At 40.5% G+C, this 24,755-nt stretch overlaps 1 protein-coding gene across 1 annotated transcript in view; it reads left to right on the forward strand.

The window, feature by feature from the left end:
- The window catches only part of RECK (reversion inducing cysteine rich protein with kazal motifs), a 58,266-nt gene that overhangs the window by 3,068 nt on the left and 30,443 nt on the right, over positions 1–24,755 (forward strand). The window contains exons 2-10 of the mRNA XM_054991745.1: positions 3,952–4,010; positions 6,195–6,269; positions 8,404–8,440; positions 11,276–11,413; positions 12,219–12,304; positions 14,102–14,149; positions 21,120–21,153; positions 21,508–21,705; positions 23,062–23,329. Coding sequence (XP_054847720.1) covers positions 3,952–4,010; positions 6,195–6,269; positions 8,404–8,440; positions 11,276–11,413; positions 12,219–12,304; positions 14,102–14,149; positions 21,120–21,153; positions 21,508–21,705; positions 23,062–23,329 — 943 coding nt within the window. The remainder of the gene's footprint in view (positions 1–3,951; positions 4,011–6,194; positions 6,270–8,403; positions 8,441–11,275; positions 11,414–12,218; positions 12,305–14,101; positions 14,150–21,119; positions 21,154–21,507; positions 21,706–23,061; positions 23,330–24,755) is intronic.

The following is a 24,755-nucleotide window of genomic DNA, read 5'->3' on the forward strand; positions in this document are numbered from 1 at the left end:
TGGAGGCAGAACGCACAGGAACGGCGTTCCGGTAGATCTGAAAAGAGGTCACGTGGGTTTTGGCCCCGCCCACGTGATTCCTTTTCCTCCGAGTGCAAGCCAAGTGGTGCTGGGCTCCAAAGGAACGTAAGCTGCTTGGAATTCATGCTGCTTTATTTTCCTTTGTGACTTGTGTGAGAGAGACTGAGTGCGCGGGTGCAAGCAGGGCTGGCTCTCCAGAGGAGGGTAAGCTGCTTTGAGTTCATTCTGCTTTAAGGAAATACCTGGAGATTTTTGCGGAAAGGGGCCTGAGGGGTGGATGTTGCCTTCTGACACACTTCCGGTGATGTCAGGGGATGTGACATATGCTAATGAGTTCCTGCAGCTCTTTTTCTAGGAAATGACCCCTGACCATACTTAACTTGGTTTTGTTATGTGAACTTTTGTTGGGAGATCAGGTTAGGTAAGTTTTTAATCAGTGAGGCTTCTGAGAAAAAATGCTTAGAAGCCAGCGGTTATATGCATTTTATACGCAAATTGATGAATTTGTTAGATTTTGAAACAGGACCTGTAAATCTTTTCGTATGCAGCCCGAACAGGCACTGTGATTTAGCTATGTTTGGAGGTCATGGTGAACTTCTGTTCTGATGTTTGTACTATAAATTCACTCTACACACGGCATAATCTGACACAGATGATTGTGAAGTTCTGTTTGCTTTTGGGGTTTGAAGTTGTTTATATTTTCTTGAATTTCTTTCATGTGACAGTATCCCTCCTCGGTTGTTTTTGTAATGGAAAAGAGCCATGGCACTCCCTGTTTTGAGAGTGAGAGCAAGAGAGAGAGCGCACAGATAATCTAGAAGTATGAAGTCTACCTATTTTTAAATCCTTTTTAGGGTTCTCTTGTTCCACTTGAAAACCGCTCAGGCAGTATACTGTTCTGAATACTAGTTTCTCAGTTGAAGTCTTCAGAGTCTCTCTACAGGAGACATCTTACATGGGGATGTTCAAGTGTAGAGAGAGACGTAATGTTAGCCGGGAAGCATAGTTTAAAAAGATAGAGCCAAAGGCTCTGTCAGTTTCACCTCTGTACAGGAGAGTAGTTTAAAAAGGCAGAGCTGGCAGAGATCTCTCCCCAGAGGGCTTGTTAATTTTATCTTTGCCTCCCCAAAGGCTCTGTCAATTTCACCTCCCCTTGGAGGAGGTGAAAATGAAATCAACAAACCCTCTGAGACACTGGCTCTGTCTTCTTAAACTACACTTTCCTGCTAACATTGCGTCTCCCTACACTTGAGTGTCCCCTTTAAGATGTCTCCTGTAGAGAGACTCTCTATATGATTGTTAGGTAGCAAATATTTTAAAATACATTTATTGTTTTCAAAATGTTTTAACTGTGATGTAGCTCAGAGTAGGGTGTGTGCTTATAGTCAGTGTAATCAGTGCATAATGATAATTTGGTTTCTACCTATTGGTCTCTGTAGATGGTTCCACTGTAATACGTGTTTCTCATTCACTACACTGCTGTCAGCCTCAAATCAGTGATCTTAAGCGTTCTTAAATCTGTGTTGGATTGTGCATTCAGAGCTGAATATATATTGCTTATTTAAAACAGAACAGTATTTCAAATAGCTCCCTGAAAATTTGTATTTGGATTTACTAGGATGGTCCAGGCAAGACTGATCTTGTCAGAAGCTAAGCAGGGTTGGCCCTGGTAAGTACTTGGATGGGAGACCACAAGGAAGAAGAGGGTTGCAATGCAGAGGCAAGAAACTGCAAACCACTTCTGTTACTCTCTTACCTTGAAACCCCAGCAGGGGGAGCCATAAATTGGCTAAGCCTTGCCAGTAGTTTACTTACACTCACTCACTCTACAATCCTAAAATGTATACTCAAAGGTAAGACCCACTGACTTCAATGGGGCACTCCTTAGTAAGATTACAGCATACATACTCTACATTTTGAAGGCATGCTACATTTCTGAATCGGCTTACAAAATTTTGTATTGTTGGTACATGACTCCCCCTCTATAAACTGAGATATCCTAAGCAAAGTTACAGCTTTTAAGTCATTTGAAGTCAGTAGGCATAGAAGGGTAGTAATAACTCTGGTTACAATGGCGCTCTTTTCCTCTTTAGTTGATCAATCCAATCTTGTCTGGATGAAGTAAATGATCAAAGGCACGTATCTTCACATTCAGTAGGAATATACTGTAGCTTTCACATTCTGGAATAAGACTCCATATCATAAATCTAATTCTGTAATGTCCTGTAGAATCCAGTCTCATTTAGTTACTTTATTTATTTATTTATTTGCATTGTGCTGCTGCTCTGTATTCTAAATACTTATGTCCTTACTTTTCCCTTTTGATTGCTGATAAATTTGGTTTGGTCGAGAAATGGAACTGTATATCCAGGAAGCTATGAGATATTTTGATTGATGACATAATGTTGTTATCGACTTACGTATGGGTCTGCCGTCAAGTTGCAGTCGACTTACGGTGACTTCAAGAAGGGGTTTTCAAAGCGAATGAGGAGCAGAGGTGGAGTGCCATTGCCCTTATGCTGCAGAGTCTTCCTTGGAGGCCTCCCATCCAAGTACCAACCTTGCTGAGCTTCTGAGATGAGATTGAGCTCTATCATGCTGCCTGCCCTCTCTCAGTGCAATCCTATGCAGAGTTACTCCAGTCTAAGTCCGTGGAAGTCAATGAGCTTAGACTGAAGTAACTGCGTTGGATTGGATTGTCATCTCCTTAGAGTGGTTATCATATCTTAATATCCATGCATATTCTTTCCTTGTTTCCTCCTGGACATTATCTTTGTCCAGGGCTTATTTTCTGGGAAAAGAGGTGGTGGAACTCAGTGGGTTGCCCTCAGAGAAAATGGTCACATGGCTGGTGGCCCCACCCCCTGATCTCCAGACAGAGGGGAGTTGAGATTGCCCTCCGGAGGGCAATCTCAACTCCCCTCTGTCTGGAGATCGGGGTGGGGCTACCAGCCATGTGACCATTTTCCAGAGGTTCCGGAACTCCATTCCCCCACGTTCCCCCTGAAAAAAAGCCCTGTCTTTGTCTGTCCCTAATTTCTTATTTAAAATAGATGAGCTGAGTTTTGTTTTCTTCTTTTCTGTACTCCTTTTTGTGTTGACTTTATATAAGTTCTTCACGTTTTTAAACGATGAAAGTAGGTTTTTTAAATGTTCAAAAAGAGCTTTTGTTATATGAGCTGCTCTAATGAAGGTGATTCATTATAAGGAGCATATGGCTACTCTGCACCATCTGAAATAACAAACATCATGATCAGTTTGAACAAAATGCAAAGCTTTGTCGAAGGCTTTCACGGCCGGAGAACGATGGTTGTTGGGGGTGACACTGAGAGATCTCTGTCTCTTGGTGCTACACCTCTGAAGATGCCAGCCACAGCTGCTGGCGAAACGTCAGGAACTACAATGCCAAGACCACGGCAATACAGCCCGGAAAACCCCCAACAACCAAAACGCAAAGCTGTTTATCCTTTTTAATAAGAAAGGGGTTACATTGTGGTAGGGCCTGGCTGAGGTGAACCTAGCAGACTATCGTGGATAGTAATTTACATGTGTAATTCCAGAACTTTCTCACAGTGTACTTTAGCACCCTGATGCAGTGGTCTGTTGGAGGTCTGCATCACTGATGTTCATGTGGAGTTCTTCCTTCTGTGAGAACTTAGCCATTTAAGTTGAGGGGGCCCTTTGTTCTCCTTTGCTCCTTTTTAACTCTAATATCTTATTGCCTCCAGGACTAGTCCTACTACTTCAGCTGAATTGATGACTCTGAGTAGGTAGCTGAATTTAGGATTTCCAAAGTGCTTCCACAGAAATCTTGGGTTTTGTTTATTTTAACAGTGTGAGTACACTACCAGTTAGAAACCTGACAATAGTACTTCAAAATAGAGTACAGGTATTTTAATGGTGTTGATACACACATATTTTTTCTCACAGGTGCAACATGTTGTTACCTTGCCAAGGGTAACTTAATGTGTCGTGATGTTTGTGAACAGGTACGTTGGTTCTGAATTCACATCAAACTTCTAATTTGCATGCTCAAATTATCTAATATGGATTATCAGGATGAAAGCTACGGGTTGGACCCAGGGAGTTTCTTCAGTCTTACCTAATTCATTGCTGAACCGCAGCCCCCATAGCGCATGGCTTTTGTACATGCATGTCCAGTGATTCTCAGGATAGCTTTTTGGGGGTGGTCAAAGAGGACACATCCTTCCCTTTTAACCAAAATAAATTCTGGTTGGATCCTACCTTTTGTATAGCAGCTTTAATCTGAAAACTGAACTTTAGGCAATTCTTTTAGTGTCATCAGTACTTCCATTGTTGTCAGGAAACAATTTTTGACTTGCAAAGCTGTAATTGGTTCCCATCCATTATCGTCGGTAAAGAGCCACAGTTCTTTATGTTTAATCCTTTGAGGGGTGGGGGGGGATTAATTTATAGATGATCTATTTTTATTTTAGACTTTTTCATTTTTGCTCTGTGAATGTCACTCACTTCTTACTATACTCTCTCAAGATGTTTGGTTTTGGTGAGCTAGAATCTAAACTCTATGTAGATAAAAAACAAAGGGAACTGTGTTTCATATTGATTATATACAAACTGATAGAACTTGTAGTGAATCAGTAGTGATATATATGCCAGTTTAAGTTATTAAGACATGCTTTTCCATGGATTCTTCCCTATGGGTCACCACTGATTCCGCTCCCTGCCCATGTTCACTACATTCTTTAAATACATCAAACATTTCACAAGGACTGACTTAACAGATGAGAGGTGTCTCCATTTGTCCCTTATGACTACCTGACCTGATATTTGTTAATAGGAAAGGCAGGAAATCTGCATGAATTAGGAGTCATTTTACCATGCACATCCCTGCAATGCTTTGCCACACCTGTCCCCTCTCCAAAATCATAAATTTTTTCTATAAAAAAAAAAAAACCCTTACAAAACACAGGACAATCCTAAGAAGTGTTACTCCAGTCTAGGCCCAATGATTTCAATCATGGACCTAGACTGGAGTAACTCTTCTTAGGATTGCATTGACAGTATCTGTTAGAGACAAACTCTCCACAGCTAGGAACCTTTCATTTTTCATTTTCTTCTATGTAGAAAACTAAGACTTCTATTATTTTAATTAAAAAATATATGTGCTTGCTTTGATAGCACATACACTAAAATTGGAACAATTAAAAAAATTTTCAACAGCGTAGTCCTAAGTATACTTATACCTTTATAACGCTATTTACTTCATTTACTTAGAATAGGGATCCCCAATGTGGTGCCCGTGGGCACTATTGCACCTGGCAACACCTTTCCTGGTGCCTCCCAAGTGTTTGTAGAAAGTGGGTGGGGCCATGTGGAGCTTTTGCCAAGCATGCCTTCTGATTGGCCATTGGAGATTTGATTGGCTATGCAGATTTTTATAAACATTGCTTTGACAGAAGCTGCTTCCACAGCACAAGGATCTTCACTGTGTGACTGAAGATAACCTGTGGCAGCCATTTTGTGGCTGTGCTCACCACACTATGTCAGAATTCCAAATGTGCCCGCAGTCTCAGAAAGGTTGGGGTCCCCTTACTTAGAGGAATATAACTCTACTTAAAATTGCACTGTGAATGTCATTGATATACCAAATAGTATTTTTATATGCAAACTAAGTTATAAACAATGCACTAAGTTTTTTAAGCAGAGGGGAAAGGTTGGGTTTAATAAGGAAGTAAGTATTGCATATATTTAACTTCTCTTCAACCTTTCCTTTTTTTCCCTGGGAACCCCCCCCCCCCACACACACACACAGCATGGTTTTTCCCCATGGTTCCAGAATTTTTGGAAATTTTACATGCCTGTTTTTGTCAGTAATTAACTAAGTTGTTCCTTTCTCAACTAACAGCCACTTTGCTTCCTTACATAAAAACACATCTAGGAATGAACATAGCATCTGTGCAACCAAGGAAATTTTTAAAACGTTGTTTTAAAAAATTGTGTTTAGATGTCTATCAAACATCTTAATTGTTTTTAAAGTATATGTATTTTGTATCAAATGCCATTTATTTATATTAGTGGGATTTCTAAGTAAGTGTGTCTTGGAAAGGTAAAATAACCCGGGTAGCACACTTGCAGTTCATAATTATATTTTTTCTAATTGTATGATATTTCTTTTAAAAATACTTTGTCAGATTTTGGCATCTAAGAGTGATTCACACTTGAAACATCTTTTGCAACGTGCACCTGAATATTGTCCAGAATCAATGGTATGTATAATTGTGCTTAGTAAAGCAAGAGGCTGAATTGTGTTTGTGAGACGGAGGGCACAACTAGATGAGATATGGGAGATCTGTGATTAGATTGCTTGCTACTACTTTTATTTAAAAGTAGCAAGAGGGCCCCCTGAATTGAACGGCCGCCATGATGTGGAGCAACGGGTGAACTATTTCCTTCCCATTTACTTTCACAAGTGAAATCCTCCCACAGCTGCTATTGACTCCTTTGCAGAAAACATACATGTTTCCCCAGTGGGGTAAATGCCAGCTTGGGTAAGGGAGGGTTTTTTTTACTGGAAAAATTTTTATTAGGGAAAATATTAACAACCAACTTGCCCAGCACTATGGCCCTGATCCAGCACAGCCCCCCGGGCGCTTTTAAACTAAAATTAAAGATGTTTGGAGATTTGATGATAGATTTCCGATGTCCTGTATAGTCGTACCCTGAATTGTGTTTGGATAAAATGGAGAGGACAATGAAAGCTGCTTTGAGTCCCCATCAGGGAGAAGCTCAGAGTATAAATGAAGTTAATAAATAAATGATACTAAAGATAATATGAATTTCGAAAAACAAAATATGATTCAATTGTTTCCTGTGTGATTACGAAGGATTGTGACATTTTTGTATTTCCATATTGTACTGTTTGGATGTATATGCTAAATACAAAAGTCCAGGACTTTTTTTCTGGGAAAAGAGGTGGTAGAACTCAGTGGGTTGTCCTCAGAGAAAATGGTCACATGGCTGGTGGCCCCGCCCCCTGATCTCCAGACAGAGGGGAGTTGAAATTGCTCTCTGCGCCACTCAAGCGGCGCGGAGGGCAATCTCAACTCCCCTCTGTCTGGAGATCAGGGGGCGGGGCCACCAGCCATGTGACTATTTTCAAGAGGTTCCAGAACTCCGTTCCCCCACGTTCCCCCTAAAAAAAAGCCCTGCAAAAGTCTAAGACTTATGATAAAACAGACTTGCTATCTCTATTCCGTGGAATATTCCATATTTTTTTTGTCACTTATTGTACATCGTTGCCCGCCTGGCTTATTGCTTGAAAGCGTTCTGGTTTGGAGCAGAAACTCTCAGGGGCAATGTCAGACATTTTGCTTTCATAGCTCCTGTCCCTGGGGTGGTTCAGGCACAAGATCTCTGGGGCTGTTTCTGTCGTGACTCTCATTGCACTGCTGCTACTGCTTGTTGTGTCTTACTGGCTCAGCCACGTGCTCTGTGCCAGTTTGCAGGTAGCGCTTAGGAAATGGAAAGCATGAAGGAGGGCCGCAAGGCCCTCGGGGCAGATACACAAGAATGGAGGTGAGCGGTAGATGGAGAAAGTGGAGCTGCTGAGCACCCAACAGCCGGGATTTGTCTGGTGGGTCAGTTTTATCGTCAATATGCAAACAAGAGGATGGTTTATTTTAAGCAGAGGCCAGGGGATGCTGGCCCTGGACAAGGACCCAAGCACAGGTGAGGAGGTGGCAAGGAAGCTGCCTGGAAGACAGCCCAGGAAGCTGCGCCAGACCCACGGAAGGGAAGGATTGGCAGCATTGGCAGGCAGGCAGAGACACCTGAGTACTGGAGCCGACTGCAGGGTGGCCTCACCAGGAGTCTTGGGGCACAGGAAACCTGGCAGAAGGTTGGGAAGGAGGGTGGCAGGGGGCATTTTCCTCTCCCCCGCTGGTTAGGATGACGGCAGCGGCAGCAGCCGTGGGAGGAGCGCAGGCCCTGGGGGGCCATTTGAGTACATGGGTGAAATTGGCAGCCAATAACCGTGACTTCTAGTGATGGGCCCGTAACTGGGAGGCTGAAAAGAAGGCAGAAGGTGCCCACTTAGAGTGGAGAGGGAGGGCACCTGGTCCAAGGACAGGGAAACTGTGACAATATGATTTTATTTCTTAATCCTTTGCCATCTAGCTCTTCTTGGAATCAGTTTACATTTGTCAATATTTTTGTTGAAGTACGATACCTAGAAAAGAATAAAGTGCTCTAGCTGGTATCCAGCTGATGCTTGGTTAGAACATTTGTGTTAGAACAAATGAAGCATTGAAGAGCACTTAATCTGATGCATAGAAATACTTGATTTTCCTTCTAAATGTCTAGCCCCACCATGTGCATTACTTAGTAATTATTTTTTTCCAGGGCGAGGTTTGGGGCTGTATAAATTCTTCACTGCCAGGTAAGAGATATTAAATATAAATTAATTATAATGTACTGAAAGGGCATGATGCTTCGTAAGACCCAAGTATTTTTTTCTTAAGAGTCTAAGAAACTTGATCCCCGATAACTAATTAGTATGGGGTAGGGCTGCAGTCTTAACCTTACACACAATCAAGTAGGGATATACACAGAAATTATTTCAGTTTTTAAATTAGTATATTCTTTACTATTTTTTTTACTAAAATATTTATAGGCTCCCTTTTCCCAGCTGGTGTACATTCCAGCACAAAAACAATAAATCCATAAACAGTATTTCATCATCAGTGAAAAGCAGCAGGAAAAATACTTAAGAATAAAATCCATAAAAGGCCTGTTTAATCCGCACTGCTTTGCATGCTCCTAAATATTGGTAAGGAGGGTGGCAGATCTCACTTCCATGGGCAGCCCTTTCTAGAGTATGGCGACAACCATTGAAGAACTCCTGAAATGGGCTGGCACAAAGTGAGTCTGTCTGTGGGAGGGAACACAGGAGGGGGAGTGGGTGAGAAGACCGGAACTGGCACACAAGTTCATATAGAGAGGAAGGCTCCTTCAGATATGCGGGCCCCAGGCTATGAAGAGCTAAAGAGCAAAGCCAGCACCTTAAATTGAACCTGGAAATAAATGGACAGCCAGTAAAGTCTTTTTAAAACCAGTGTCATAGGATGGAGAGTTCTTTTCAAAAGCAAGCCCGACATAAATAGTATTGTAGTAGTCTAGCTTTGAGGTTAAAGTAGCAGTATATCTTAACTAACATAGGTGAAAGGACAGAACCTTGAGGCCTCTCCAGTGACAGCTCTTTGCATCTGCTCAGACAAAAATGACTAGAACCACGAGAGCCCTCGCTTCACATGCACTCCATTCTGTAAATCACCAGTCATTTCCTTAATAAGAGCTATTTCTGAGTGATGAAAAAATTCCTGAGCTACCCTCTCACATATTACCAAGTTTTATTCTATCCTGGAGACAGAACATGAGTTAGGAAGAGCACCATAAATAAAGCTGAGCAGCATAAGGAGAAATAAAATAAAGTTTTTTAAAGGTTAGAGCAAATCTTTTCATAATCTTTTTCTGGGTCTTCTGCATATTCTGCAGCAGTTGGCAAGTTGCTGGTAGCTCACAGCCTATCTGCTCTGAAGGATTTAACAAAATACGGTCCACGGTTATCCAAATCAGCTCTAATAAGATGAGCAAAGAGGCGTTGCCCTGGGCAACTGTGAACAAAGATTCCCCACTGGGGCCACTAATGCTTCTCTGGCCCAAAACTAGCCTGAAGCCAGATTAAAGTTAGTCTCCCCCCCTTTTTTTCTTCTTTAGTACCTTCTTTGCTTGCTTGCTGTGGCTTCATAGGAGACATGTTCCTTCCTATTAACTCCCCCACCTACCCATTACAGCTAGGAGGAAGTTATCAGGCATTGTTACCCACTCACTCAAGCAATCCCGCTGCATGCCAGAATTCAGAAGTATAGAGGAACGTATTCCTGTTTTATGGGCAACTGTATAACATTTTCACTTGCAGCGCAGGCACAGGAAGGAATAATAACATTTTTCTCCTTTCCTGGGATCCTGGAGTGAGAAGTTCGGTGTCTCTCTCCCTCTATGTCTATCTCATACTGCTTCTTAAAGAAGGTACATGTCTGTTTTTAAATGAACTTGCCAGAGAACACAAATGAGCAATATTGCAGTGCACTAAGTTATTCACACAATGTTCACAAAAATATTTTATAGTGAATTTAAGAATAATATACAAAAGTGAAATACAATATGTGAAATTCTAAAACATCATGATCACTGTGGTATCATTACAATAAATTAAACACAGCAAGATGTTACAACACTGAGTAGCGTGTATATCCTCAAAAAGGGAAAAATCTCAAGAGTTCTCTTATGAGCTATCTTCAATTAATACACTGAGGATTCCCGCTGGAACCGCGGGGGCAGATGAAAAGTCCCTCCGGAGATAGTGGAGAGGAGCTGGAAGACTGGGAGGAGAAGATGGAATGTGCAGGTGGAGAAAGGCAACCGGGAGCCCCCGAAGGGGGACCTCCCCGCCCGACAAGCTTCCGGGTATCTCAAGCTTGTTTCATGAACACTTCTTCGTGGGGCATTGTTTCTCCTACCACGATGGTATTTCTCTAAACAATAAACAAAGGCAAAATGCAACGTCTGCCATCATAACCCTTACCAAACCATCTCTCCAAATCCCAAATACTCACCCGACTCTCCCACAAATTCTTTCACGTGCTGAAACTCTGCGCACTTCCAGGGACCGCCTCAGTCCCGCTACACCAACCCCAAATATATTCTTAACTGACTGGTACACTTAAAGTGATACACACATAATATTTATACCACAGCCTACTATGAGAGAGAGGGGGGGGAAAGGGGGGAAAGGGGGAAACAAACCCCCTGTAGAGTCCTGAATTAACCCAAAAAGCAATTTAAATTAAGATCCAAGTTTGGCAAGTTTGGGTTGGTGAGCATTTTCGACAGCCTCTTTTTGTTTTGTGTTTTTAAATGAAGACAGGACGCCTGCAACAGCAGCTAAACCTCCTCCTCCACCTTGCTTTGTGATGCTCAGGTGATGCCAATATTCTTCACCTGGCCTAGATGACTGCTAGTAGTAGAGACTGGCTTGAGAGGGAAGGGGTGAAGTTTAGTATCCCTCGCTTGCACACTTTTTTTTGTTTACCCAGCTCCCACTATCTTTACAGAATGGATGGGTTGTGCATAATTACATGAGGATCACTCTGTTGACTGAACTAAAAAGGTCACCTGTCAAAAACGTGGCCATCATTATTTCTTTCTCACATAGATATTGGCTCCTTCTTCATCACAGATCTCTCATGTCTCATATGGTTTGGCCCTGCTTTTTGTTTGAGACATACAGAGATGGATGCCTCTGTCCTCCCTCCCACAGGCTGCAGTAGCCTGTTTGCCTGCCTTTCAGAAGGTACAAGCATGATGTGCGCCTCTGTGTATGTCAGACTCATTGCCTAAGACAGTGTGTTTAGTGGGAGTCAGATTTAGCCTGTCTCTCCTCCCCACAACTGTGCTGTGCCAACCTTCCTATGGATACAAGCAAAATGTTTGTTTCTCCACTGTTTAATGTTGTGGGAAGATACAGCTCCTTCCTCTGTCCCCTGTCCCCAGCGTGCAGAGCCTGCATTCAAAGAATGCAAGAAAACTATTTGCCCTTGTGCTATAGAATCAAGAAAACCCTCTCCAAGCCACTGGAGACATTACAATGATTGGTGGATAGTGGAAACACTTTGTACAGAACCAGTTGGACAGTGTCTTGCTGCGTCTCTTGCCATGTGAAGCTAAGAAGCAGACAGGCATCAGAATGACAATAATTTCCAAAGCTTTCTGCAGATTAGCGAGTTGTGTTTGGCAATCAGATGGCAGTCACGTTAAATATATTAAAGCACATGGGGGTTTAATTCAGGTTTTGATTCCAGAATATATTTTGTTCTTTGTATGCACATTCCTACTATCTATTAAGGCCCACCAAATTTAGCAGGATTTATTCCTTCATAATTGATCTATGTTATTTATAGTCTGCCGTTCTCACTGAAGTCGGATTACACAATATAAGCAAGTTTAAGCCTCAGTTGAAACATTGACAACATGATGTTTATTGATAACATGAAGAAATTCCATGGTAGGGTAGGACTCCTTTTTGTGCTATCTGTTTACTGCTGGGCATAGCAGTACAAAATACATAGCCATGTCATATTTGTGATTTTTCTTTAAAGGTGTTTTGAAGAAATCTGATGGCTGGGTTGGCTTAGGTTGCTGTGAGTTAGCTATTGTTGTAGAATGTCGACAAGCTTGTAAACAGGTAAGATTTTCTTTGTGCAGCTGGTATGAGAAAAGGCAGGCATTTGATGATCTTCATATCCATTCCATTTCTTAGAAGAGACAGCACTTACCTACTTCATTTTTCATTTCCCATCAGGAATTGAGAGTTTCAGATATTTTCTCTTAGCATGCCTTTCTCAAGAGCTACACATTAGTGCCCTTTCCATCTCTTGCCTTTTTTGTTGCAGAGCTATAAAGGGAAAGGTATATCTCCTCAACAAAAGGGCTGCTTTTTAAAATGAAAACCAGGAATTCAAAGGAACTAGTTCATTGTTGCAATAGGTTATTATATCATTATAATACTCTTATTATAATTGGCTCTCTGAGAGCCAGTTTGGTGTAGTGGTTAAGAGCATGGGACTCTAATCTGGAGAGCTGGGTTTGATTCCCTACTCCTCCACTTGAAGCCAGCTGGGTGACCTTGGGCTAGTCACAGCTCTCTGGAGCTCTCTCAGCCCCACCCACCTCACAGGGCGTTCGTTGTGGGGTAGTAATAGCATAATTTGTAAACCACTCTGAGTGGGCATTAAGTTGTCCTGAAGGGCAGTATATAAATCGAATATCATCATCATCATCATCATCTTAACTATTACCAGTTCTTTTAAAAAGCCTGGGGAAAAACCCTCTAGTGATGAAGCAGGGAAAATGGCAACTGTGAGGAGCAGAGGTAAGAAAAATGGCACTTACGTGGCATGACCTTGGATAATGTGCCACTTTCCTTATTAACAAGCTTGGCTGGACTCTTCCCCAAAAGATTGAAGAAAATCAGGTGGCGGAAAGAGTGTATCAAACACCAGGAAATGGTAATTGGAACACTATTAGACCACAGTGTCATATGGATGGCCCAGAGAAAGTCCTCCAGTGTGGTAACTGAAGCAGAGACCTTCTAGAAGCAACCTCATGTCTTTCACTGGTATTCATGCTGTTTATATTTCTTCGTGCAGGTGTGGAAGTACTAGTCTGACAGCCTGGATGGGTCCCTGTAGCCTCTGGTCCTCTCTTAATTAGGCAAAGCTTCATAGTGTTTCAGCGTTAGCTTGGTTTATGAGAGATGAGCTTGTTATTCCTGTCCCTGGCATCTCCAGTTAAAAAAGGACCAGGCCTTAGATGGTGTGAAAGACAGTGGAGAGTCTTTGCCAGTCTGAGTAGACAGCACTGATCTTGATGGTCTGATTCAATATAAGACAGCTGCGTGTGTACGAGCAGCCGAGCTGTCTGTATTTTTTTCTTTAACACTTCACACACGTCAGAGGTAGAGCTTCCTCATCATCTAGTGTTTATCCTAGATATAGTGATGGATGGATGGATGGATGGGACGAACGAACGAACGAACGAACGAACTTTTAGACGATTGTGTTATAAAATGGAGAGCATCCGGTGATAATTTGTCACTATAGAAGGAGTTAGATATATGGGTCGCATTTTAAAATTGTCACAATTTTTTTTACATGTGCATTTAACTAAATAATCAACCAATTGATCGATCGATTGATTGATCGATATAGCTAGCTAGCTATATATAGATATAGTGATGGATGGATGGATGGATGGATGGATGGATGGATGGATGGATGGGACGAACGAATGAACAAACTTTTAGATGATTGTGTTATGAAATGGAGAGCATCTGGTAATAATTTGATGCTATAGAAGGAGTTAGATATATGGGTCACATTTTAAAATTGTCACAATATAAATCTTTTTAAATAATTTCTTATGTTATGATTTTGTTTCTGATTAGTTTGAATTAAGTGTTAGTAAAACAAATGTTTTTCAGGCATCTTCAAAAAATGATATTGTGAAAATTTGCAGGAAAGAATACGAGGTAAGCCCATTGCAGATTACAAATGATAGATTTTTTAATGAGCGTGCTTAAACTTTCCAGATGTTGGAAGCCAAATTCCCTCCTTCCCCCCCCACTGTCTCCACCTCTGTGCAAATGCAACTTTGGTTCCTACCAGATTGGAGGCTGGCCTCATGAAAATTCACCCCCATCCCACTTTCCTTGTGTGGAATGCCCCTTCCCTGTTATATCTGTATAGCATTTTATCTTCACCAACACAAACAATGATTAGTGCATATCATTCTCTCGTAATCTGGAGACCGTAGCCTAGTTTTGCATTAGGTTTGTAAATCTTGGTTATATGAGGATCTGGTTTGTGTTAACCCTAGTAGTATACATGTAATATGAAACCCTGGTTTACAGTGGGAGAGAAGAGGGAGAGGAGAATATATAAGTGCATAACAAGAGCCTATCTGCCTCCCATCAAAGATTCACCAGATTCAGCAATTTGTTTTTAACAGTAAAGAAGGAGGCTGGCAACTGGCTTTCAAACCATAGCTTGCTGGGAACCAGTGTTACATTTGTGTTGCATCTTTTATTACCATTCTGACATCTGAAAAGTTTAGATCTTGTTGAACTAGGGATTCTGACCATCCACAGTGCTATTTTCTTCTCCAACATAAGTTAATTATTTGCTGGAGTAACTATATTCTCATAGGTGTGAACCATCAGTAGAAGAACTCGTATTGAAGAAATATTATAAAATACTTCAGTTTCTTTAATTGAGATTTTTTTGGAAACAAAAATTCATGTTGTAAGAATTTGTAATTTATGAAAATGTTTACTGATAAATATGTGGCGTAGAACTTTTTTTACGTTCAGTGAAGTGTAAAAAGCAGTAATATTTTCAGAAATTTGTTTCCAGCATATCTTCTCTTCAAAACAGAAATCTCTTATTGTGCTACTTATCTTACCTCTCCTGTCTGTATAAAAAACACACAGTTTAGACTTCTGTGTTTTTAAATTAACTCTGATAACATTCGAAAGACAATTTGCCATGATGTAGTTTTATAAACTGTGTGTAGATACACCCGCACACTGTTCTGTGAACCACTTCCACCTTTGTTCTGTTCTGAGCAGGTCTCAGCCTTGGTTTCTTCATCAACAGAAATCGCTGCACGATATTGTATGACATTCTTTATAAATGCAGTAGCTTGTTCATTCCCCAGCAAGCATAGCTGTTAAATATTGCTTACTTCTCTGGTGTGTTGCAAATATACATTGGAAAAAAAGGCTTATTTTCACTTTTTCTGAAACATTTAGTTGCTTGGGTTTTCATAGTGTAATATTCTCCTGAACTATAACCCGCCTACATTTAATAGCTTTATCTCTTCTAATACTGTATTATACTTTACTGCCCACACCTGTAACCTTTCCTCTGTTATGCTAGCACGTTTTCTTCTCTTTTCTGGATTTCTGCATTGCTGTAGGAAGTTGACCAATATATGTTGGAGAACGGAAAGGCCAGGTAAGAGAGCTTTCAAAAATGAGAGTAAACTAGTGATCATTGACCCTGACTGAGTATAGTTTTTCCTCCTAAACTTTCTTTTCCATGTTTTTGTTGGGTTCACTTTATGGTCAGATTTAATTTATATAAATAAGGGACATTCTTTCAACAGTGATTAAAATACGAGCGTGATACTACTATCGAGTATTTTTCACACATTAGTTAGAAAACAATATACATTCTTTCATTTTCTTATCTCATTTATTTATTTTCTTATATTTAAACATACTCAGCTGTAGTGGTAGTTCATATGCTATTGTTAATTTTAAAAATCATGAATAATAATTCATAGGTATGTGGGGAGTTGGAGGGGTTGCCCCGGGGGGTGGTGGTGGAGGGGTTGCCCTGGGGGGTGGGGAGGTGGTGGTGGGGGACTCGCTTCAGTATGCTTCGAATATTTATGGAGCATACCGAAGCAAGTAAAATACCATAATTCCAAAGCAGCTTGCCGCTTCAGAATTATGATATTCCCGAATTTCCCCCCCGCTTTGGGTGAACCTGAAGCGGGAAACCCAAAGCGACCTGGCCCTGCACACCCCTAGTCTACTCACCAGCTGTTAGGGGTAGTGCTGCAGAACAGGAGAGATCAGGTCCCCCAGGCCTGCTGTTAGAATCCCTGGCTCAACATCTCCCGTGTCCTACAGTTGCCTTGCACTTCACTGATGACACAGTTTACCAGGTCAATTGTTATTCACAATTTCTATCCTGATTTTCTGACATCCCTGATGTTTGCTTTTGTCTGTTGACCAATCCTGTAGCTTTATCATTCAGCCCTTATTTGCATATATTATTATTTAAAGTATTAAACTATTCTCCCTAAAAAGGGATGGAAGGTGACTTACAGCAAATATACACATCAAATAACAACAGCTTTAGAACAGCACCGAACAACCAAACCCAACTTTAGATGCTTGTAAGTTGCCACAAAAGTTCTCATCATTCCCTTAGTCCAAAAGTTTCCATCAACTAATCAGCAAATAAGCCCTCTGGAACAGAATAGGAGCACCTTCTGAAAACTAACAGATAAAGGTGTCTGGCTCACCTTGACGGTGTCCCACAACTGAAAAGGCTTGAATCCGAGCCGATGCAGCTCTTACCCGTCCTACATCATGGGATGGTGAGGACAAGCTGCTGAGAGGAATGGAGTGAGTGTTTGGTCTCTTACCAGCAGAGAGGGTCTTCCACATATGCTGGGTCCAGATAAGTGAAGGACTTCAAAGGGGAGAACCAGCATCCTAAATCGATCCTTGAACTAAATGGGAAATAGAAGGGAACTGTTTCAACCCTGTTGTTATCTGTTCAAACCAGCATGCTCCTGTCAGAAGGCAAGCTGAGGGATTATGCACGAACTGAACTTTCTAGGATGAATTCAAGGGTAGCCCCAAGTAGAACACTCTGTAGTAGTCTAGCAATGAAGTTAAAGTGATATGGGTCAAACAAAGTTAAAATAGCATGGATCAAAACTGTCCCTGCCAAATGTTATACCTGATACTGATGGGAAAACAGAACACTGAGTTCTGAGGGTTGTCTTGGTAACTGGAGTTCCGCTGATAGGAGAAAACAGAAAAGAATTTTAACAGAGAATTCTTTTTTATGGCAAAGGGATAGAGGAAGGTAACAGTGAATAGCATGTTGTAAGTGGTTAATAAAAAGGAACAGAATAAATTCTTTTTTCTAAGCATGCATGTGGCTGTAAATCTTTTGAGAGGCAGCTACAGAATTCTTTAATGTATTATAAAACTAGATAAGAGAGTGGCCTTGAGGAGCCTAGTAGTACAAGTTATGACCTTGGCAGGTAATGAAAAAATGGAAATAATGACATAAAAGACATAAAATGATAATGTTCTAGAGAAAATATCAGACAAAGTACTCCATACAGAATGGCTGCTTCACAGCATGAACAGAGAAGTAAGATATACACAAAATATATGACTGAGAATGAGGGAAAAAACAACACTTCTTATGAGGAATCCAGATATCTACTTACAGGGATTTGAAGTAGTTTTTGAGAATGAGGATGTGTGGGTGGAGATTGAATGAAATTGCTCAAATTATTCTAAAGCCTGTTACTGTGTTCTAAATACATCTTTTCAGCTGCCAAAGAGGACAATCCCAAAATCATAGGATGTAGTGTGTTGCCCAGATTTCCAAGTGTCTGTGCAATATCGTGTTGTAGTTTCATAGTAATCTCTTAAACTGCTATGGTAGTAGTAGACAAATCAGTGTGGTTGATATTCTGCTAACTAGCAGGGACAAAACATAGTATCCAAATGTATTCTAGGAAGTGTTCAAAGATTCATCATGTCAGAAATGCTGATAACTGGCAGGAAAACTCCCAATTCTGAATGCTGGCTGTGCAGTCCTGTGCCTATTTCTGAAGTCCCATTGGCTAAACCGTGTGATTGGACGAAATCTGGCCCTGATAATTTCAGTACAACTGGACAGTGTTTGGATATATATAGTTCATGGAAACAGTGTACTTTTTGCAAATAAGGCTGTACATTTGACAGTTCAAATTTTAAACCACAGGTTTAATATGGCAGTTCTTTAATAACATAAGGGTATTTGAGTAACAATAAAAATGAAAAAATAGTAAATTCAATATTGTTGAAAGATGCAGAATTCTAGATATGGACAACTATAAAAATTGGAGAGGTGGAGATAATAATAATAACATTCGATTTATATACCGCCCTTCAGGACAACTTAATTCCCAATCAGAGTAGTTTACAAAGTATGTTATTATTATCCCCACAACAATCACCCTGTGAGGTAGTTGGGGCTGAGAGAGCTCTAAGAGAGCTGTAACTGACCCAAGGTCACCCAGCTGGCTTCAAGCGGAGGAGTGGGGAATCAAACCCAGGTTAGAGTCCCGCCGCTCTTTACCAGTACACCAAATTGAGCTAGTTAAAATAAATGTACAGGTCAGGAATTTGCAATTAGTAGCCTTTCAGTCAAATACAGCTTGAGGATGGCTTCTAGTTAGCTGAAATATACAAATTATGAATCAGTCAATCATTTATTACAGTTAAAGACCAGCAACATTAAACATACATTACAGAGCAATTCAAGAAGTATATATACAATAAAAATAGAAAATATACACTGAATCAGCTCTGTGCTTCTGTAGATTTTGCAACTGCACGGGATCAAATATTTTCACAAATACCTGGTCCGCATTACCAGAATTTAGGGAGTAGAACATACAGTTGAGCAGCCACCCTTTATTTCCTTTTGTGAGAATTTCCCCTGCCCCCTTCTGCTTGGTTTGCGTACTGTATATGACCATTTTCAACCCAAATAATTAAAAAAAAACATTTTTATTGAATGGGTTAACATACATTTCTTTAGAGATATACAGTTACATTTACCCTTCAGATTAATATATATGCCCCCCATCCCTTCCCCTCCCCCTTTCCCCCCTTTTTGACTCCCAACAGCACTAGAACCCTTTTATTTCTGATCATTACCTCAATTCAAATTATAGTTTCTATTATTAAAGGTAAAGTTCCTTGACTCTATATACTTCTTAATACTTCTCAAAAGTCCACATTTGTCCTGTCACGTCCCATCTATTTTCAAGATAGTCCTTAAATTTCCTCCAATCGATTAAAAATTCATTTGGATTTTGCTCCTTCAGCTTTCTGGTCATTTTGTCCATCTCCGCCATGTACAACAGCTTTTGAATCCATTCTTCAACTTCTGGTATGTCTTCCTGGTTCCAGTATTGTGCATACAGTATTCTTGCTGCTACAGTCATATAGAATAACAGTGTCCTGTCTCCCACATTAACTTTTTGCATGTTTAGTCCTAACAACAGCATTTCCGGGCTCTTCAACATATTACATTTCATAATTAACAACATTTCCACATATATCTTAGACCAAAATTTTTTGGCCTTATCGCAGGTCCACCACATGTGGTAAAATGAGCCCTCATGTTTTTTACATTTCCAGCATTTATTTGACATATCACTGTTTGCATTTGCTAATTTTTTAGGCGTTAAATACCGTCTGTACATCATCTTATATCCATTCTCTTTCAAATTATTACGTGTCGATGCCTTCAATGTGTTCTTCCATAAGAACTCCCCAAGTCTCCATTGTAACTTCTTTGTTAAAATTTATTGCCCCTTTCACCATTTGGGTTTTAACAACCTCATCTTGTGTGTACCATTTCAATAGAAGTTTATACATCTTAGAAATCATTTTTGCTCCTTCTCCAAACAAAATTTCTTTTAATTCTAAATTTTTAATTCTAAAACCCACTTTTCTTTTGTCAGATTCAAATACATCTTTAATTTGTCTGTATTGCAACCAACCATACTCAAATGGTAACTCCTCTTTATTTTTTATTTTGAAGGTATCTCTGTCTGCTCATAATAATTCTTTGTAGGTTAACCAATCTTCTCCTTTGTAGTGCATATTTGGGTTTACCACTTCTGCTGGTACAATCCACATGGGCCTTTTCTCCCCTAAAAACTTATATTTTTGCCAAATCGTGAAGACTCAACCCAAATAATTTTTATGGGGCATTAACTTGGCAAACTTTGATGTACTCATGATTTTCAGGTGTAGGAGTATAACGGACTTCAGTATAACTGAGATTGGTTGTTGTTAGGTGTAGGGGACTGATGGGAATAGAATTTATGAGAAAGGAAGGTTCTTGAACTAGGTCTATGAAATAGAAGATGACCTTCTTTTCAGCAACTGCAGTTAATTATCAAATTAAATTACCACATTGTTTGGTTTAGTTTAGTTCTTAGAGAGAATGTCAAACTGATGGCAAAATCATACTCCTTTGACATATACTTAAAACTATTGTGTATATAGGAAATACATAGATGTATAAGCTGTGATTTAAAAATTAAGCAGCAAATGGTTTAACGCTGTGAGATAAACTATCACTATAGCTTCATAAGAAAATAGGGATTATTATTGTCAGTAGTTAGTTGGTCATCAATGATGACTAATTATTCCAAAGATTACTATTAAATTTAATTAAAACTGTATATCTAAATGTTCCTTTAGAGGCTACTGTTGCTGTGCATTTAGAACATACGGCAAGTTGTCTGTTCTCCCATTCTTTGCTTTTACTATTAAACTATTCTGCTCACTGTCCGCTTTGAATCCTTATACCAATATATTTCCTCTGCTGAAACTTGGAAATATTTTATGCTCTCTGTGACGACAAGCTCCCACAGTGGCTTTGAAGACTCACAGTCCTCAGAAACGATGACACGGACGTTCTCTGTTTCAGTCGTTGTTTTCAGTGTACTCTTTGCAGATAAATGCCTTTTTAGTTTTTTGATGGCAAATTGTATGCCCCTTTCCTCTGGTTGTTCCTCTGGTTTTAGCTTTCATTCCTGTTATTACATAGTTTATTAACTTTGGTTTAGCTCATGAAGGCCTTCAGTAATGTTTCTTTTTTTGATTTTATTTCTAGAATTCTCTTTATAGTTGCATTAACAGAAATGAAAGTAAGTATATGTATATATTAAAAAAAAAAACTCCTTTCCTGATAAATATTTCAGTAATTCTTTTATTTCCTTTGGAGGTGTTCTTTTCTTAGTTCTTTATAAGGAGGTAGACCTGTCTGTCCCGCTGCTGTTCAAGCCACGCCACGCTGTCCGGATAAAAATGGCAAAGGGGGGAAATGTTTTCTGCATACATTCAGTCAACAGAGTCTGAAAAAGTGTAACATTTTGGTCAAATAAAAAATGTCACTCAGTTTACTTTCAGTTGCTCTAAAATTAATTTCTGTTTCTTTGGTACCAGCGAATAAACTGGGCTCTGATACACTGGCTTGTTTCTCCCCCCCCCCCCCTCCACAGTGGGATCAGTTTGTTGCAGTTACGCAGGACATCACACAAACTGCCGGGAGTACTGCCAAGCAATTTTTCGAACAGACTCCTCTCCTGGACCTTCGCAAATAAAAGCTGTTGAAAGCTATTGTGCTTCTGTTAGCCCACAGTTAATTCATTGCGTGAATAACTACACACAGTCCTATCCAATGAGAAATTCAACGGATAGTAAGTATAACATATAACTAACGTCAGGGTAGAGTTGGGGTTGGTTCCACTTGAAACATGCAGCTGGTTTCAAGCGATATGTTTCTGGCTCATGTTAACCGTCACCTTCTCCCCAGATCAACCTCATTAATTCTCCTAGATAATTACCACTCGGGGTGGGTGAGAGCTGTTGAGGAGAAATTACAGCTTTATGGTTTTTCCGTTCCTGTCCTACAGCACCTTGGGTTCTTGGGAGCTAAAGAAATAATTAAACAACAAATATGGGATATAGCCCTTCAAGTTAACAGAACATGAGTTATATCTGCTCCAGTGGCCAGGAACTCTGGAAATAATTTTGCCCAGCAGACTACCTCTATATTTTGGAATTCCCTAAGTACTGTATAGCATTTACCATCAGCCTTTCTTGAAGAGAGATATTGACGTAGCCCATACTCCCGGCATATCTACCCCCTTTCAGTTGGGCATGGTTGAAACAGTTGAACAGGTCCTTTTGCATAGCTCATTTTACAAGGACATTCAGAAAATATATGTTGCCCCAGGCCTATCTCAAGTATCTGGGCAGATCTGACAGTGTTTATACCTCTCTTCTTGTTGATCGTTTCAACGAGCCAGTTTGGTGTAGAGGTTAAGAACGGCAGGACTCTAATCTGGAGAACCGAGTTTGATTCCTCACCCCTCCACTTGAAATCAGCTGGGTGACTTCGGGTCAGTCACAGCTTCTCGGAGCTCTCTCAGCCCCACCCACCTCACAGGGTGATTGTTGTGAAGATAATAATAACACACTTTGTAAATTGCTATGAGTGGGCGTTAAGTTGTGCTGAAGGGTAGTATGTAAATAGAATGTTGTTGTTGCTAATGTTGTTATTGTTGTAGCTTTTGTTGTTGCTGCATGGAAGCACTCAGTGAGATAGCTGTAGTGTGACACCATTTTCAATTATGGTAATTCTTGTATGTGATGAATACCTGTTTTTAATACGTACAGTTCTGTATATTTACTTTTCAAGTTACACATTAGAAATAACCCAATTTGTCTCTCTTTTGCTTGTGTTTAACTGTGATGGTGTGTTGACCCTGTGAGTTGAATCCAAAACACCGCCTGCAAAGTGAGGTGGCTCAGTGGGGGCTTCTCCCCCCGTCCCCTCCTGCAGCAGCCCGCTGAACCTCCGGGAATTCTGCTTCTGAATGTTAAGGGACTTTTAGGGACTGCACGGGGTGTGTGTGCGTGCAGGCCATGGAACGCGAAGGGGGAATTGGCAAAGATCTCTCTGCCAGCATAAGTTTTGAATCTATGCCCATGTTACATCAAGACAACTAGACAAGAGGGAATATAATATTGACATCTTTCTGCTTCTATAGGTTTATACTGCTGCGACCGAGCAGAAGATTATGCCTGCCAAACTGCTTGTAAAAGGATCCTGATGTCAATGAAAACAGAACTTGAAATAGTAGATGGACTTATTGAAAGCTGTAAAACAATGCCTCTGCCTCAGGACCCTCTCTGGCAGTGCTTTCTGGAGAGCTCGAGGTCCGTTCACCCCGGAGTCACGGCGCACCCACCACCTTCCACTGGCTTGGATGGGGCTAAACTGCACTGCTGTTCCAAAGCAAATACATCTAGGTGTAGGTCAGCATTTTTTCCTCCCTCTCCTACTGCCCTGGGGCCCCTGCTAAGAAGTCCTTGTTAAAGTTGCAATGAATGCTGGCTACCAGTTTGTTTTGTTTCCTGGTAGGCTGAACATTTGACCAGTGCCAAAAATAACCATAGAGATCTTTGAGAGATTGAGCTTGAGACAGATTTCATCTAAGAGATGCCTTGGCAGTTATCCTGGCATATTTAAAATATTTATATACCGCCTTGGCCTCCCAGGACAGAAGGCTAGTAACAACAAATTAAAAACTGTATACAATAATGGGATAAAACAACTATTAAAACATACTACAAAAAACACATTAAAACAATTGGTTAGCTTTATGTAGAATGTGCCGTCGATATGTCAGATATAAGGATAATGAAAGAGATGGCACAGATCTTTGAAAGCCACTCAGCAAGTAGTGATGCTTTGCATTTTGCACCGGCGCTTTCATTGGAACCCAGAAGCAAACAGATACCCAGGGGAGATACTTCAGAGCAGGTGAGCTGTGCTCAAATTGGCTACCCCCAGATAATAATCGGGCACATTTTACACTAACTGAAGATTCTGAATTGTTATTAAATCAGCCACCTGTAGAATTTGTTACGATCATTTAATCTAAAGGTTATAGTAGCATGGATCACTGTAGCTAGGTTGGAGGACTCAGAGTAGAACTTTAACTTACCGGCAAGATGTAATAGACAAAGGTATTCTCTTGGCAGCAACACCAAATTGTTTCTGCAGTAACAAGGCTTGATCCAGGAGCGCTCCTCACGCTCTTAACATAGTCTGCCTGATGACCTATCCATACTGGAGGCAGGCAGATCTGTTCTGTTTTTTATACAAACATATTGGTGACAACCAGCGTAGAGCTCTGGACAGTTTTATTTAACGGCCTCATGTAAATATTGAAAAGCATAAGAAAAAGGATAGATCTTTGAGTTCCTCACATTCCCAAGCACCTGATTTTACACTCCCCCCCCCCAAGAAACAGTGAAACCAGTGGAATGCCACTCTATCCCTCCCTACCATCTCTTCAAGACACTTGGAAAAAATGGAATAATCAGTGACAAAGACTTCTGACAGATGTAAAGAATCAGCAGAGAGGAAGATTCAGATAGTCTACCAGGACAACTACAGCTGTTTCTTACCCAAAATCAAGCTGAAAGGCAGACTGAAATGGGTCAAGGGCTGATATGTCTTTCAGACAATCTCTGCCACTTAGGAAAGTATTAGATATTGGCCTATATTTGACCACATCATCTTTCACTAACAAGAGTTTCTTAAGGATGCCTAATCATTGCTCTTTCAAAGTCTGAGGGGGAAATCCTCCCACCATAGATGGATTGATACCCTTAGCCAGAGGAACTCTTACTTTCTCATGGCGTGATTTAACAAGTCAGAAGAGTCAGGGCTCTA

This window comes from Eublepharis macularius, chromosome 11, assembly GCF_028583425.1.
Source record: "Eublepharis macularius isolate TG4126 chromosome 11, MPM_Emac_v1.0, whole genome shotgun sequence".
Classification (NCBI taxonomy): Eukaryota; Metazoa; Chordata; class Lepidosauria; order Squamata; family Eublepharidae; genus Eublepharis; species Eublepharis macularius.